At 42.3% G+C, this 16,980-nt stretch overlaps 1 protein-coding gene across 1 annotated transcript in view; it reads right to left on the bottom strand.

The window, feature by feature from the left end:
- LOC148138028 (putative G protein-coupled receptor 139) overlaps positions 1-16,743 on the bottom strand; it is a 45,093-nt gene extending 28,350 nt beyond the window's left edge. The window contains exon 1 of the mRNA XM_087982097.1: positions 16,611-16,743. Within this exon, the coding sequence (XP_087838223.1) occupies positions 16,611-16,743 (133 nt within the window). The remainder of the gene's footprint in view (positions 1-16,610) is intronic.
- Positions 16,744-16,980: the final 237 nt, after the last annotated feature.

Here is a 16,980-nt window from a genome sequence, read left to right as displayed (position 1 = left end):
CGGGATGGTGGCTCAGTGGTTATCACTGCTGCCTCACAGTGACAGGGACGTGGGTTCGATTCCAGCCTTGGGCGACTGTCTGTGTGTTGTTTACCCGTTCTCCCGTGTATGCGTGGATTTCTTCCTACAATCCCAACATATGCTGGTTACATGAATTGGCCATACTCAATTGCCAATATTGTAAGTGAGGTGCATTTGTCAGGGGTAAGTACAGGATAGTAGAGTAGAGGAATGCATTCAAATTGGTTACTCCTGGGAGGGTCGGTGTGAAACTGTTGCCTGGGTAAAACTGCTGCTTGGACCAAATACCTGAATGACTTTTCTGCATTGTGTCAATTTGGGCACCTAAAAACTGCTTACCCACAGACGTTTTTTTTCTCTGTTTTACGCACGAAAAGCTATTTACATCTTCAAAGGGCATCACAGTGTTACCCCCAATTTAACAAGTTTGCCATTTTTACACACCAATTTCGTGACAATAGACTGATGTCCACTTCTTATCTTCACTTTCTTATTTTTTCAATGTTTATATTGTTCCATAACAGAGCCAGAGTTTGTTTTTGTCAAAAATAAGATACTATGGCCACATTCCAGTGGAATTTACAATATAATATTTTCAGCACAGTGTCCAAACTATCAGTTTGCAGCAATGCTAACATTTTTTTAAGCCTCATCATAGACAGTCAGGAGGCTGGAAGAACAAAGCAGGACAGGTAGCTTTAGGAGGTGGACAAGTCAATGTTAGGGTGTAACCCAGAAACGTCGATTTCTCCACCTTCTGAAGCTGCCTGACTTGTTGTGTTCTTACACTCTCTCGTTTGTCTATTATGGATTCGAGCATTTGCAGTTTTATTGTCTATTACAGGCCCATCACCCAGTTCCAAGCCTGCAGCTGCAGAAAAGAAACGTTAGATCTCGAACGAATGGTCAACTCTCTTCGTTTCCAACCTAACCAGTCATTTTCCCCTTCAAAGACACGAAACGTCGACATTTCCACCTCCTGATGTTACCTGGTTTATTGCGTTTTCCACACTCCTGCCTGTATAATCTTGGCAGCAAAACATGGGAGCATTGCTACAACCTGACAGTCTGGACACGGTGTAAATGTCTTGCATTGCGAATTCCATTGGAATGTGGCCACAATATTTCTGAACATGGGAGTTAAGATTAATCTGTCTGACTGCAACATTTTGATTTTGTTTTCTCTATGCAATGAAACATCATGAATTGGGATGAGAAAAACGGCCATTCCAGGATTGCTCTGGCAACCAACAAGACCTGATTGTGGTCATATCTCTACATGTCTGTCTTATGTCTCATACACCGAGCCATCTTGCACCTCCCTCAACCAAACCTCTCGGTTGCCGCTACCCCAACAATTGAGAATGACTAAAAAACATAGAACTGCCGACGGAACAATATTGGAACATGGGAATTAGGAGTGGGAGTAGGCAATTCTTGTCCACTGCACCATGTCATATGACCATGTCTAATCTTGTCCCGGTCTCAATTGCATTTTTCTCTTTGATCCCGACAACTCTTTACCCTGCTTTTCATCAGAAACACATATATATTTCTTTCTTCATTCTGTGGATTGACTCTGCCTCCAAGACACATTTCGGTAATGACTTACATAGATTGATAATCCTCTGGGAGAAGGAGCTTTTCCTCATCTCAGTCTTGAACAGACCTCCTCTCACTCTATGTTTATGACGACATGCTCGAGACGGTCCTATAAGGGGACATCATTTCAATGTCCACCTTTTGTCGGAAAAGTCGATTCTCCTGCTCCTGGGATGCTGCCTGACCGGCTGTGCTTTTCCAGCACCACACCCTCGACACAAATCTAAGGTAGCCCGTTCTTGGATTGGTTCCATGGCATGTTGCTCTCAGAAATAATCCTTCACACACTATATTAATCGTTCTTCGAGGCTACCCTTGCGATATTGATTAATTGAGGCACAATGCATGTTCATTCCATGGTTGTGTCCTTGTTCCAAGCTCTCATTATTTTCTACATCAGAATTATATTTGGTGGGGTAGGGGGGAGGGGGCACAGTAGCTGAAAATTACTCTTCCCAAGTTATTTATTTCCTTGCTTTTTATCTGTACCTCTACTCATTTTCGTCTTGTTCCTTGATGCCAATATCATGTCTGAGTACAATCTTGATGTCACCCTTAATAAATATATGGATTCCACCTCCTGTACCTTCATGTCTATCCTTCCGGAATACTGTATGCCCTTGGACATTTAACTGCAATTCCTGATCTTCCTGTAACCATGATTCAATAATCCCTGCCAGGTCATACCCAGTTTTCTCAGTTTGTGCTGTCAGCTCATCAATTGCATTCGAAGTATTGCGTACTTCGAGGTACAAGATTTTTAAAATTGTTTCATTTATTTGTCTTTCCCCTTTAATAATTTGTTGTGCACTAGCTTCTTAATCTCACAAACCTCACACACTCACATCGCCCACACTGTCCATCCTTATTTGTAAATTCCTGGCAAAACTACACCACACCTCCATCATTTATTCGGACACAATTCCTTCCCTCACCATAGTAATTAGACTGGCTGTACCTGATCTTCTATTCACCTCTACCTTCCGCTCAGTATCTGACCTGCTATAATGATTCCCACCCTCCTGGTTTATTAGTTTACTCCACTTGACTTGTACTAGCAAACCTTCTGACAAGGATGTTGGATCTCCTCCGGTTAAAGTCCAAACTGTCCTTTTTGTACAGGTCCCACCTGGCCTGGAACGGATACAAATGGTACAAAAACCTGAAATCCTCACCCCTGACTAGCTCTTTAATCTTATCTTAAACTACGCTATTTTCTCAGTCCTTAGATCTTTACCATTTGACATGGGAAGTAATCCAGAGATTATAGTGACTTGTCCTCTCTCTGTCTGTCTATCTCTCTCACTCACAATCTCTGTATATCTATCTATCTATCTATCTATCTATCTATCTATCTATCTATCTATCTATCTATCTATCTATCTATCTATCTATCTATCTATCTATCTATCTATCTATCTATCTATCTATCTATCTATCTATCTATCTATCTATCTATCTATCTATCTATCTATCTATCTATCTATCTATCTATCTATCTATCTATCTATCTATCTATCTATCTATCTATCTATCTATCTATCTATCTATCTATCTATCCATCTATCCATCTATCTATCTCACACACACACACACACATATACAGACAAATATATAGACACACATAGATAGACACATTACATCGTTGAAGAATGCCAGTAACCTTATAAATAGTCAGAAACATAATTGGAATGAAGGATTTAGTTAAAGGAGGGACAACGAAATTGGATTAATTCTTTCTGGAGCGGAATAAAGATATGAATTGATTGTTGTGCTCAACATTATGAAAAGCATTTGCAGGAAAAAAACAGGAATAGTTTCATTTGTTTGGCATCACAGCATCTCCGAGTTCCAGTTTCAAGACTGTCTGGAAAAAGAGCTCGGGGTGAGATAAAGAAACATTTCTTTATTGAGAAAGGTGTTAGAATGTTGAATGCACTGCTTCGGAGAGTTGTGGATGAATATACAAAAGAGAACATGATATATATTTCGAAGTTATGAATCTCGAAGGATAGGGCTGGCAAATGGGAGAGCTTGGAAGACTTTCGGGAGGTGATGCACACACAGTGGCCCAATGACCTCCTCCTGCACATTAAAGTTTTGTACTCTATCATGTACAGATTCTACTGTTATGAACATGAAGTCGTATACTGTACCGTTAAGCGAGTATGAAAGCTGCTTTGCAATGAGAGCTTTTAGACATCTGTCATGTGACTAAATGGTGGTCTCAGAGGGTATTGGACAATTGAAAATATTTAACATTTATCTGTGAAAAACTACTTGCGTTTTCGGTGTTTTGTCCATCCGAATTTAACCAATCAATTTACATTTAGCCCCAGGACACTAAAACCCAATCGAGTTTGAATTTCCTGTTTTAATAACATCAAACCAATGAGAAGTTCTGACCTTTGGGGGACACAGAAGCCGGCATTTTGAGAGTTAGTCAGAGAGCGACCAACTGTCAACGTCAGGGTATCTGCCAAGAAATTACTGTTTTGACAAACATTCGAATTTAGTCAATCAGTTTAAATTATGCCCCAGGATACTAAAACCGATTTGAAGTTGAATTTATTGCTTTTGCCAACCTCGAACAAATGGGACGATTCGATTTTCGGAGTATAAAGAAGCCGGCAGTTTGGCTAGTTTGATAGAGACCAACTACCATCTAGAGAGACAATGCCATGCAAAACATTCTCTCCCAAAGGTACCTTTTTCTTATGAAACATCATTTTCCCACTTAAAAAGGGACTTAACTCGAGAGTCCGGCCTCCATTTTCAACAGAGCGCCGAGGAGAGTAGGAAGAGAGCAGAGCGGGCTGTAGGTCTGTTTTTTTCGCTCTTAACAAGCGACTTACCTCAAGAGTTCGGCCTCCATTTTGAATAGACCGGCGGAGAAAGAGGGTGGAGTGAAGCGAGGGCTGCCGGGTAGGTCAGTTTCTTCCCACTTTAAAAACAGGATTTATCTCGAGAGTTGAGATTCCATTTCGAATAGACGAGTGAATAGAGAGGGCGGAGAGAAGCAGGGCCCGCTGGGAACAGGGAGGGTAGAAAAAGAGGCGGGGGTGAAGCATTGCTAATCAGAGATTGCATCACAGTTACAGAAAAAAATGTTGTCGAAAAAGGTGTGTCGGTTGAGTCAGTAGGGGTGGAAGTTCGGAACAGCTATGGAGCAGTCACCTATTTGGCAGGTGTCTGAAGATACCTAAAAGCCTTGGAGAGACTGAAGAACGCATAGGTTGGCAGATTTTTGAAAAATACAGATGTAGCAGAGTTGTTTTTAATGGTTACTTTAACTTTCCAAATATTGACTGGATCCACCTTCTTGCAGATGATGTAGGTGGAACCATTTCTGTCAGGTGTGTTCAGGAGGTCCTCCTTACTCAGTATGTCGACAGGACGCCGGGGGAGAGGCCATTTTCGATTTGGTGCTTGGCAATGAGCCAAGACTAGTGTCAGATGTCACGATGGGAGAACACTTTGGGGACAGTGACCACAAACGCCTCACATTTGTCTGAGTCTTGTAGAGGGAAAGGAGCAGTTTACAACGGAAAATATTTAATTGGAGAAAAGGAAATTATGTGTCTGTCAGACAGGAGTTACGAAGTGCACATTGGGAGCAATTGTTCCACTGAAAGATCACAACAGACACGTTGAGCTTGTTAAAGGAGCAGTTGTTGCGAGTAATGCACAATTTGTTTCCTCGGAGAGAGGCAAGAAGCAGTAAGATTATATAGTTTGGATGACGAGAACAGAGGAGGTTCCCGTCAAAGGGAAGAAGGCTGCTTAGGTAAGGTGGAGCAAGCAAGGATCTCGCACAGCTTTACAGGATTACAGGCTTACTGGAGATGAGCTCAAAAATGGACTGAGGAGAGCCAGAAGGAGACATGAAAAAGCCTTGGCAGGAAGGAGTAAGGAGAACCCCAGAGCATTTCAATCATACGTGAGGAATAAGAGAATGGTCAGGGAGAACTTCGGGCCGGTCAGGTATAGCATAGGGAACGTGTCCGTCGAGTCTGAGCAGATAAGCGAAGCCCTTAATGAGAGTTTTGCTTCCGTTTTCACAAAGGAAAGGGACCTGCTGGTGAATGAGAACTTTGAGGAGCTGGGAACAGGCTTGAACAGATAGATTGATGAAGTTGGTGTGCTGGAGGGTTTGCCAAACATTAAGGTTGATAAGTACCTAGGGCCAGACTAGATTTACCTTAGGTTGCTCCGGGAAGTGAGAAAGGATGTTGCCAAGCCGCTGGCAAAGACCTTTGCTTCCTCACTCGCCATGTGATTCATACCAGACGATTGGAGGGAGGCGAATGTTGTTCCTCTTTTCAAGAAGGGGAATAGAGAAATTCCTGGCAATTACAGAGCAGTCAGTCTTACGTCTGTGATTAGCAAAGCTTTGGAAAAAAATCTGAGGGATAGGATTTATGACTGTTTGGAAAAGCATAGCGTGATTAAAGGCAGTGAGCATGGCTTTGTGAGGGGCAGGTCGTGCTTCAAAAATCTTTTTGAGTTCTTTGAGGAAATAGCACGACAGATTGATGAAGGTCGAGCAGTGGATATGGTGAATATGGACTTCAGCAAGGCATTTAACAAGTTGCCCCATGGTCGGCTCATTAATAAAGTCAGCAAGAATGGAATACTGGGAGATATGGCTGTCTTGATTCTGAATTGGTTGGCTTCCAGAAGGAAGGGACTGGCTGTAGATAGAACGTATTCTGCCTGGAGTTCAGTGGTAAGTGGTGCCCGTCGAGTTCTGTTCTTGTTTCTCTGCTTTTTGTAGTTTGTTTAAATGACTTGGGTGAGGAGGTTGGCGGGTAGGTGAGTAAATTTGCTGATGACACAATGGTTGGAGTTGCTGTTGATTGTATCAAGGATCATTGCAAGCTCCAGCGCGACATAGACTGGATGTAGAACTGGGCTGAGAAATGGCAGTTGGAGACTTTGGGGAGGGTGTAGAGAACGTTTACCAGGATGTTGCCTTTACTGGAGGACTTGTGTTATGAAGAGAAGTTGACTAAACTCAGACGTTTCTCTCTGGAGAGAAGGAGGAAGAATGGTGATCTGGTCGAGGTATACAAGGTAATGAAAGGCATGAATAATGTCAATAACCAGAGACTTCTCCCCAGGACACGAGGGGTCATAGTTTTAAGATATTAGGAGGAAGCTATAGAGGAGAAATCAGAAGTAGGTTCATTGCACAGAGAGTTGTGAATGCATAGAATTCATTGCCAGCGGTGATGGTGCAAGCAGAGTCATTAAGTAATTGCTGGACATGCACATTGACAGTAGTGAATTGAGGAGTGCGTATGTTAGGAATAATCCTCGGCACCACATCGTGGGCCGAACAGCCGGTTCTGTGCTGTACTTTTCTCAGTTCTCTGTTCCAAAATCCCGAAAATCACCCATGGAGCTCAACAGCCTTGGGATGTCAGACACCAACAACGACAGGCCGCTGTGTGGTTTTGAAATTAAGTTGATGCAATTTTAGTACATGTTTATTTGGATAGTATGTTGTTATAGAGTTGAAGGCAGGTAATAAGTATTTAAGGGAAAGGGTGCTTAGAGTTGTAAATAGTAGAATTTATGAGTTCTCTGTCCTACTTTAACGGATTATAAAGCGAGTTGAGCTTTTCTGGGTGTTTGAGTGAAGTAACAGGTTTCACAGCAGTGATCTAACACGACGTAAGGTCAGTATCCGATTACTTCCAGTGGTAAATGCTGGGAAATTACCTGATTATATTTGGTGCAAAACCGTTTAAAATGCAAGTGTTGCAAGGTCAGCTTCATTATGAAGTTAAACAAAAATAGACAACACTATATTAAAGTCCAATAGATTTATTTGGAAGTGCTGACTATTGGAGCACTGCTCATTCATTGTATCTACCTGCTCTCAAAGCCCGTGTTTCCAAATCAACCTGTTGGATTTTAACCTGGTGTTGTCAGATGTTTAACTTCTGCCACCCCAGTCCAACATCAGCTCCCCTACAACATTATGAAGTCTAATTATTACTAAGCGCATGAATAAGTTAATTGTTATTATCCTATCACAAAAACAAATATTTCATTGCTTTGACATAAAAGTGTTTGAAAAGGCTTGACTTTTCACTCACACAAAAATAAGTTCATCTTTTTTTTCACTAACTATATTTGACATTAATATCATTCATTCTAAAATTGCAAGTTTTCAAATTATTGCTCGCGAAAATTTAATAAGTCTAATCAATTATTTAGACTAATATTCATGGTGCATGTTGAATTATTGCGATTTCTACATTGTTCGCAAATAGCTGAAGCTCGTATATTCCAGTGAGGGAGTGAATTGATTGGTCATAGTTAAATTTATAAGAACGTTACTTCTATTTAATCATTCAATTGTTTGCTCACTCTGAATACGAAATCATTCAGAGGCCAACCACTTTCCAAATGTTGGAGGGACAATGTTTTCACTTGGTAATGAATACGCAATTATGATCAAAACAATGTTCAGATAGAAAGTATTTTATTCAATATAAAAAAATGCATTCCTCATTTTTTGTCATAAAATGTTGACAGTTTATATTTTAGTTCTGTAAACATGGAATCAACCCAACTGTTTTCAGAGATGATGCAATTACTGTTCAGTTGAAAATTATAGTTCACGTCTTGCAGAACTTCGCGGCTTTTAAACTCAATTAGCTTGCTCATGAAAGCCAACACACCATATATCTTCTTAATAACATTATCAACTTGGGTGGCAACATTGAGAGAGCTGTGCACACGTGACACAAGATCCGACTGTTCCTCGACATTGCCAGGAATCCTGCCTTCAATTTTGTTTTCTGCATTCAATTTCAACCTTCCAAAGTCAATGACTTCACACTATTCCTGTTTTAGCTCCAACTGCCACTTATCAGCCGAGTTCTGCATTCTGTCAATGTCCCCTTGCAACGTACAACAGCGCTCCACACTATGCACAACTCCACCAACCTTCGTATCATCGGCAAGCTGACTAACACACGCTTCCACTGTCTTGTGCAAGTCATTTATGAAACGCATAGAAAGCAAAGCTCCCAGAATAGATCCCTGTGGATTTCCACTGGTCACCGAGCTCCAGGCTGATAACGTTCCATCTGCCAACACACTCTTTCTTCTATGGGCCAGCCAATTGTTTATCCATAAGACAAGGCTTCCCTGTATCCCATGCCTCCTTACTTTCTCAATGAGCCTACCATGGGGAAACTTATCGAAGGCCTTGCAAAGATCCATGTACACCGCATACACTGCTCTGTCTTCATCAATGTGTTTTGTCACATCGTCAAAGAATTCAAAAAGTTTGTGAGTCATCATCTCGCCCTCACAACACCACGCTGATTATCACTAATCAAACTGCAGTTTTGTAAGTAATTATAAATCCTGTCATTCAGAAATCTCTCCAAACTTTTGCCCATCACTGATATAAGACTTACCCGACTGCAATTCGCATGGATATCCCAATTCCGTTGCATGAACAAGGGAATAACATTTGTTACCTCCAAAATCTGGCAGCACTCCACTGGTCCGTGAGGACGCAAAGATCTTCGCTATAGACGCAACTGACTCTTCACTCGCTTCCTGGAGTAATCTAGGGTATATCCCGTCTGGCCCAGGGGATCTATCGACCCTTATGTGTGTACTTCAAACGCTTTGTAAATTATCTCCACTTGTCCTCTTCACAATGACCTGTTCAACCAATGAATTGACTGCTTTCCATTTCACAGATGCTCTCCATACGGCATTATACAAAGTGATGCTTCCTGAACAAGTGCAGTTCTCAATATCCTTTGCATCATGGAAGACATCAATGCTTTCATCATGAAGGACTTATGCACTCCTCGTATGCTGCCTGACCTGCTGTGCTTTACCAGGGTCAGAGGTTTCTCATCTGACTCTCCACCAACTGCAGTCCTCACATTCTCCATTACTGAGGGGTGAGTCAAAGTGTGCTGTGCTGGAAAAGCTTAGCCGTTGAGGCAGAATCTGAAGAACAGGAGAATCGACATTTTGAGCATAGGTCCTTCATCAGGAATGAGGCATGAGACCCATGGGGGCTGAGAGATAAATGGGAGGAGTGTGGGGCTGGGCTAAGGTAGTTGGGAATACGATGGGTTGATGAATGTGGGTGTGAATGTGATAGGTCGGAGAGGAAGGTCAAGTGCATAGGTATGAAGGAAGCTGAGCATTTCAAGAGGGCATTGTGAAGATGGAAGTTTGGAAATGAGGAATCTGGTGAAACCTGCAATTATCCCGTGTTGCAGGAGAGCCCCAAGGCGGACGTTGAGGCATTTTTCCTCCAGGCATTGCATAGTTAGGATTTTGGGGTGAAGTAGGCACAGGACTTGCATGTCCTTGGCGGAACGCGAGGTGGGGTTTAAAGTGTTCGGTCACGGAGCGGTGCGATTGTTTCATGTTTATGTCCCCCAGGTGTTCTCTGAAATGTTCTACAAATTGGCTTCCGGTCTTACCAGTGTAGAGGAGACCACACTGGGAGCAACAGACACTGTTAATGACGTGTGTGGAACTACAGCTAAATCTCTGTCGAATGTGGAAAGATCATTTGGTGGCTTGGATGCAGGTGAGGGAGGAGGTCTGGGCGCAAGTTTTGCACTTCCTGCATTGGCCGGCGAAGGTGTCGGGAACAGAGGGTGGGTTGATCGGTGGTTTGGACCTAACAAGGGAGTCGCAGAGGGAATAGTCTCTCTGGAAGATAGATCAGAATGGGGAACGACAGTAAGGCCCAGAAATATAATGATGTTCAATTAAGTAATGCAAAGAGGAGATATATTAAAAATAAAGGAAAATTCAAAGAAACGTAATTATTATTCAAACATAAAAGGCCGAGTAGTGGGGTCCGTTTGTAAGTGGCCGAAGTGGTGGAAGACTTTGTAATGACTCCAAATTTTTGTGGGGTGGAAAATGAGTGCCAGTGTGGTTTTATCTTTGTTGCGATTGGGGGGGCTGGAGTTCAAGCACAGAGATGCGAGACGTGGAAGAGTTGCGCAGAAGTGGACCATTGACCATGTGGGATGGAAACTTGCAGTCTTTAAAGACAGAGGTCATCTGGGATGTTCTGTGGTGGAATTGGTCCTGCTCGGAGCAGGTGCGGCAGAGGCGGTGGAATTGGGAATTAGGGATAGAGTTTTGACAGGAGGCAGGATGTGAGGAGATGTGGTCCAGGTGGTTGTGGGAATTGGTGAGTTTGTAGTCCATGAATTTTCGGTCGCTGGAGATGGAGATTAAGAGGGCTGGGAAGGGGAGGGAGGTGTCCAAGATGGTCCTGATGAACGCAAGTTCGGGTGAAAGGTGATAGTGAAGTTAATGAACTGTTCAGTATCCTCGTGGGAGCACGGGGCGCTCCGAATACAATCATTGACATAGCAGATGACAAGGTGGGGAATAGTAGCTGTGCAGCTTTGAGCTTCCTCAAAGATAGCAACTGCCCCTCCTCCACGGTCGATTGTGCTTTTCGGAGTATCTCTCCCATTTACTGCACATCCACGCTTGAACCCCACCCGTCCAATCACAACACAGTAACAGCTTGTCCACACATTCCACCCGACCAACCTCCCCCACCGCCAATTTCACCAGCTACAAACCGACCCCACCACCAGATATATATTTCCCTCCCCAGTCCTATCTGCGTTCTGCAGAAACCATTCTTTCTGTGCCTCCCTTGACAGGTCGACACAACCCCATTAAACCATTCTCAATTCCCAGCACCTTCCCATGCCAACGCAAGAAGTACAAAAACTGCCCCACACCTCCACACTTACCTCTGTCCAAGGCGCTGAAGGAACCTTCCTCATTCCAACCACCAATCTCTCCGACCTATCTCCTTGAACACCACCTTCAACTATGTATCTCATTCCTAACTCCCACACCCCTCTAATGTATGTTACAGACCCCTTGGGGGACCAGCCGCATTCCTGTTGAAAGCTTTATGCTTGAAACATAGATTTTCCTGTTCCTCGGGTGCTGCCTCACCGGCTGTGTTCTTCCAGTATCACACATTTCGGGTTTGATCTCCAGCTTCTGCAGTCCTCACTTTCTCCTCCATTAGTGGTGTTTGGCACAGTGGCTCAGTGGTAAGCACAGCAGCCTCATAGCCCATGGGACCCGGCTCCGAATTTCAACCTCGGATAAATGTTTGGAATTTGTATATTGTCCCTGTGACTGTGAGGGTTTCCTCGTACAATCGAACAATCTGCAGGTCAGCTGGATTGGCCATGTTAAAATTGCCAGTATATTGGGTGCATTAGTCAGGGTAAATATAGAGAAGTAAGGGAATGGGCCAGGCTGGCTGACGCTTCGGAGGCTTGTTGTGGACTCTCTGGTTCAAAGTACCTGTTTCCAGACTATAGGGTTTCTAAGTACTTTTGGCTGTCGCCGCTGCATACTGAGTGGAGAATTAATCACCAGAAATTTATGGTATATTGAGGTGATAGCTCAGTTCTGGAAAGTTGCATTTGATGAACACGTTGTTTTAAAAAAAGAAATTAGAATTCAACAAATTTTCATTCAGAATTAGATTACAGTTTTGGTTCACGGATTGAACATCCTGATAACAAACAGGGAATGTGTATTGAACTCAGAGGTACAGAGATTCGGGGTGCTATATGCCAGGCTGGATGCCCTTTACCTTAATACTGGGAGTATTACTGGGCAGGCAGATGTTGTAAGGGAATGAGTTTACATGTCAAACTGTGACATTATTGCCATCACAGAGATGTGGTTGAGGGATGTCAGGTTTGACAACTCTATATTCTGTGGTGCAGGAGCAATTGGCAGGACATGAGAGGGCATAAAAGAGGACATGGTGTTGTTTCATTCATTATGGAGTAAGTGACTGTAGTAAGAACGGAAGATGCCTGGGAAGGGTCTCAAAATGAGGCTTTGTGGGTGGAGCGTAGGATCAATACAATGACAGACACACTGCTCTGGACAGACACAAGATAATACAGGAGCACACAAATAATCCATTTACAAAGGTGTGCAAAAATAGGATAATTATATTCAGACAGTTCAAACAGACATTTATTGGGGTAGTGATGACTTCCTAAGAAGGGACAGAGAGTTTGAAATGTATTCCAGACAGCTTCTTCTATTAACATGTCGAAGATGCAACAAAGGGCAATGGAAAGCTTTGCCCTCTTTGTGGCGAATGAAGCCAGGCAGTATTGGGGGAGCATTTTTGGTCCAGTGTCAGTGACACATTCATTTAAATTTTGGTCAGGAAAAGACAAAAATGAAGGTTTGAAAAATAAAATGTTTTGGATTGGGGAGGCAGATTTTATTAAAAGTTAGACAGGATCTCACCAAAGTACAGTCCCTGCTCGGTAAAACTGTAGCAAACATCGTGGGTCGGATCACATGATCAAAATGGAAATGATGAGAGTGTCAGCCCAACATGATATGCCGAAGATAAAAATTAGGAAAACAAGTCCAGAGAACCTTTGATGTCGACAATTATTCGGAACTGAATTTAAAAGGAAAGAGAAGCTCAAAGCAGGTATCGAGTGAGCAGGTCAATTGCGACCCTTTCAGAGTAGTGAATGTGTAGGAATAAAGTTAAAAAAAGAGTAGAAGTGCGAAAAGGAATGTGATAAAAGATTAGCAAGAATACAAATATATTTCATTGGTTTATTAAAGGAAAGATGGTAACAAGGGAAAGCATGCTGAGTGCTCAAGACCGAGAAGGCAATCTGTGCACGGACTGGAGATTATGTTAAAGACGTACTACATATCGATTTTCACTTTGGAGAAGCAGTTCCGGGATTAAGGGAGAGTGACCGTGTAATCCTTGAGCATTTGACAGAGAAGTTCAGGACGAATTGTAAATTCATGTTGGAGAAACAGTGGGCAATTCCCAGATCCGGATGAGCTGTATCTTCGGCTGGTGTGGAAGACGAGGGAGAAGCTTACAGGTTTCTTAGCGAGCAAACCTACACCCTAAACCTCAACCTGAGCTACAAACCTTCACAAACCTTGCAAAAACATGGTTTCTTTTTGTTTTGCCTCTGGCCGCAGAGAGTTGCGATAGGTCAGGATAAAATCTAATATACGTTCAACTTTCACAGAATATTAGAAATAAGACAAGGCATTAAAAACCATCAAATCTCACATTATTAGTCGGGGGACAGTTGTAGAAAATTCTGAAGGCTCTTTCCGCTGGATCATTAAATGTCTTGAAGGCTGAGATAGACAGTCTTTTAAACAAGGGTAATGGGGAAATCGCAGACAAAATGTAATGGAGGACTATAAGAATAAAAATAATTTGATTGAAAGGAAAAGCAGTCTCATTGAGCAGATGGGCATTGAGATGCTCCTATGTCGTATGGTATTCACTGGAATATCAACCTCTCTCGCTTTGGAGTGAGACACAGAAGTTGGTGGGAATATCTAACAATTTCAGAGTGTGGCTGCTGTCAAGTTTTGAATATCGTGATGTTCAGCACAGGGTCACACACATTGAGGCGGTGAAAGTTCATTCAGAGCCTGGAGCTCTGTCTCAACCAACTGGTGGACTCCACAGAGATAAGTAAACTATCATAGAGTCAGAGATTCTTACAGCATGGAGACAGGCCCTTCATCCCAATCTGGACCATGTAGACCAAAATGTTCATCCACTCTAATCCCATTTCCCTGCCCTTAGCCCATGCCATTCTAAACCTTTCCTTTCTATATATTTGTCTAAATGTGAAAACATGTAACAAAGGAAAACACATGTTATATTTGATGCTATCAATCTTTTCTTTTGGAAATAATGAATGTTGGTCTATAACGCTCAACTTTTAATGCAATCACCTTTTAGCCTTTTTAGCAATACGGATTAAACACTCATTTCCTTCACACGCTCTTCATGCTACCATCACCAAAGGGATTAGTTCGGTGAAACTCCTTTTCATTGTCTCTCTAATGGAAAGGAGATCATTCCTTATCAAGGACAGAAGGGATGTACACAGTGCCCCAGTGTCTCATCAGTATTCTACCACTGCAGGAAGGTGTCTTCACTCCTCTACTTGAATCATTTCGCAATGAAGCACAGCATGCAATTTACTGTGCTGATTACTTCTGTCCGTGAATCATGACCAAGGAAATCCAGCTCCATTTCTCCAAGAGCACTTCCCACCAACTCACCTTCTAATATATATAAATTAAGAAGGATGGTACGTTTTGCTCAGTCATTTCTTTGCTTGTGAACAGCTATACTTCAAGCACAGCCTCACTAACAGCAACACCAGTTTTGCAAGCAGAGACGCGTGGGGAGACGATAGCCCTGCGGTATTAATCCCAATACCTAAGTAATGACCTAGAGCCAGGATTCGAATCCCACCATGACAAATGTTGGAATTTGAGTTCAAAAATGTATAATGAATTAAGAATCGAATAAAAATACGAAACAACTTTGGATTGTCAGAAACACCTTCCTGGCCCGCATTCTCATGTCCTTCACGGGAAGAAACTGCCATCTTCACCTGGTAGAACTTACAATTGACTCCAGAGCCACAGCAATGTGTTTGACACTCACTTGCCTTTTGAAATGGCCAAGCCGGCACTTAGTTATATCAGTCACTACAAAGTCACAAAGAAATGAAACCAGACAGATCTAAGCACTGACTACTGACAGCCCACGGACTGCAGTGCGTGGGGGAAGGCAATTCAACAACACCTTCTCAAGGACAATAAGGGAAGGGAATTAAGTGTTGGCCCAGAATCCCATGAAGGAAGAAAAGAACATCACACTCAGGGAAGAAATATAAAGGTACATAACTCCATTTAAACAGGAACTTTGATGTTTAGCCGACATAATATTCGGGAATATGGGGACAAGAGAAAAATAAATAACACTAATTTTGTTTGCTATTTCCATTCCACCTGATCATCAATAGTCATCTTGTTTGCTATTTTTCTATCTTTCTCTTTCTCTATCTGTTCAAATCAACTCTTCTTCCCTCCACAATAGACGTTCCTGTCAACAGCATCAATCTCACTATTCCCCATCTGTGTTCAGTTCTCACGTCTGGATAGTCGAATCGAAATGCCAATTATGTTTCTCTCTCGAGCCGATGTTGCCTAAACTTCCTCGGTTTCTCTAGTACTTCCTCTTGCTTTTTATTTTTGATCTCTAGAATCATTATTTGTTTTATTTAACCTTTAATTTTGTCATTACATAGGACGCCTGCAACACTGGCAACGATATTCATTCGTTGTGCTCACGAAACGCATATTATTGAGGCCACTCCTTAAGGTAGCACAGAGGAAAGTATATTGCTGTTGTTCGGAAGTCAATCTTAATCTAGACCAGGTAATAATGTTAGATTTCTTTACCAAAGGACATCAGTGAATAGAAAAACTTATATGCTGTTAGTGTTATCGTTGCCATTGGAGAAATTCGCTTTTATTTCCATTTCCTGTCAATTGAATTTAAGTTCTGACATCATCTGTGGTCGCACTTGATGCATGGCTTTCTTATAATAAGATTAAAAATGGTTTGAATGGTTCTGCATTACATTTCCAGCAACATTATTACTCTGAAACAGTGCCCCTATCATGAAAATACTGTCAAGAATAAGGATAGTGATCGAAATATTTGCAACTGAAAAAGTGCTGAGAAGAGAGTTGGAACCGTAAAGTCTGAATTTTACCAAGGCATAGATAGTCATTTATTTTGCAACAACACGAACACAGTGGTCGAGACTGGGGAAATTACGAATCCGGTCGTGGAGAGGTTTGGCAATGGAAGGAGTATCGAGTCATAAACCAATTCAGGGCAAAAAGCGATCTCGGGATTGTGAACATTCTTGTTGTCAGATCTTTGTCTGGTGGAGGTGGAGGTCTTAAATATGCAGGTAATGAATGAGTTTGTGGTTGAAACTGAAATCAATAGTTTCCATCTTTACAAATGCAATAGAAATAGCAATGAAGTTCACCATGGTTTATTGGATTAATAAATGGATAGCGACAGCGAGACTTACCAGGAACACCAACAATAGCGAGGATGGGATAGTAGCCCGCCTGAATAATCAGCAGTAAAGAGTATATTCGCCATGGCAATGTTGCCCAAGGCGCGGAAATCCAGGAAAGACCCAAGAATAAACTCCTGTCCATTGTTGTGAAGTTCCACTCTAATGTTCCCAGATTTTGAACATTCTTCCACTTGTCTCTGCAGCTGCTGACCCCTGTTAGTTTTTGAGGTGGTGCATCTGCTGCGACAATCGGATAACACATTGCAAGAAACCCTTATTAATAAGAGAGAGAAAATCTCCAGTGACACAATTCGAATCCATGGAGACTGATGTTAATCACAGTTATGGAACAAACAGTTCTTGCTAACTCCTTCCAGCA

Source organism: Chiloscyllium plagiosum, unplaced genomic scaffold, assembly GCF_037043375.1.
Source record: "Chiloscyllium plagiosum isolate Xiang-an unplaced genomic scaffold, Cpla_swu_hap1 HiC_scaffold_42, whole genome shotgun sequence".
NCBI classification, from domain to species: domain Eukaryota; kingdom Metazoa; phylum Chordata; class Chondrichthyes; order Orectolobiformes; family Hemiscylliidae; genus Chiloscyllium; species Chiloscyllium plagiosum.
Note: the sequence above shows the minus strand (reverse complement) of the source record. Positions and strands in the feature narration are given on the sequence as shown.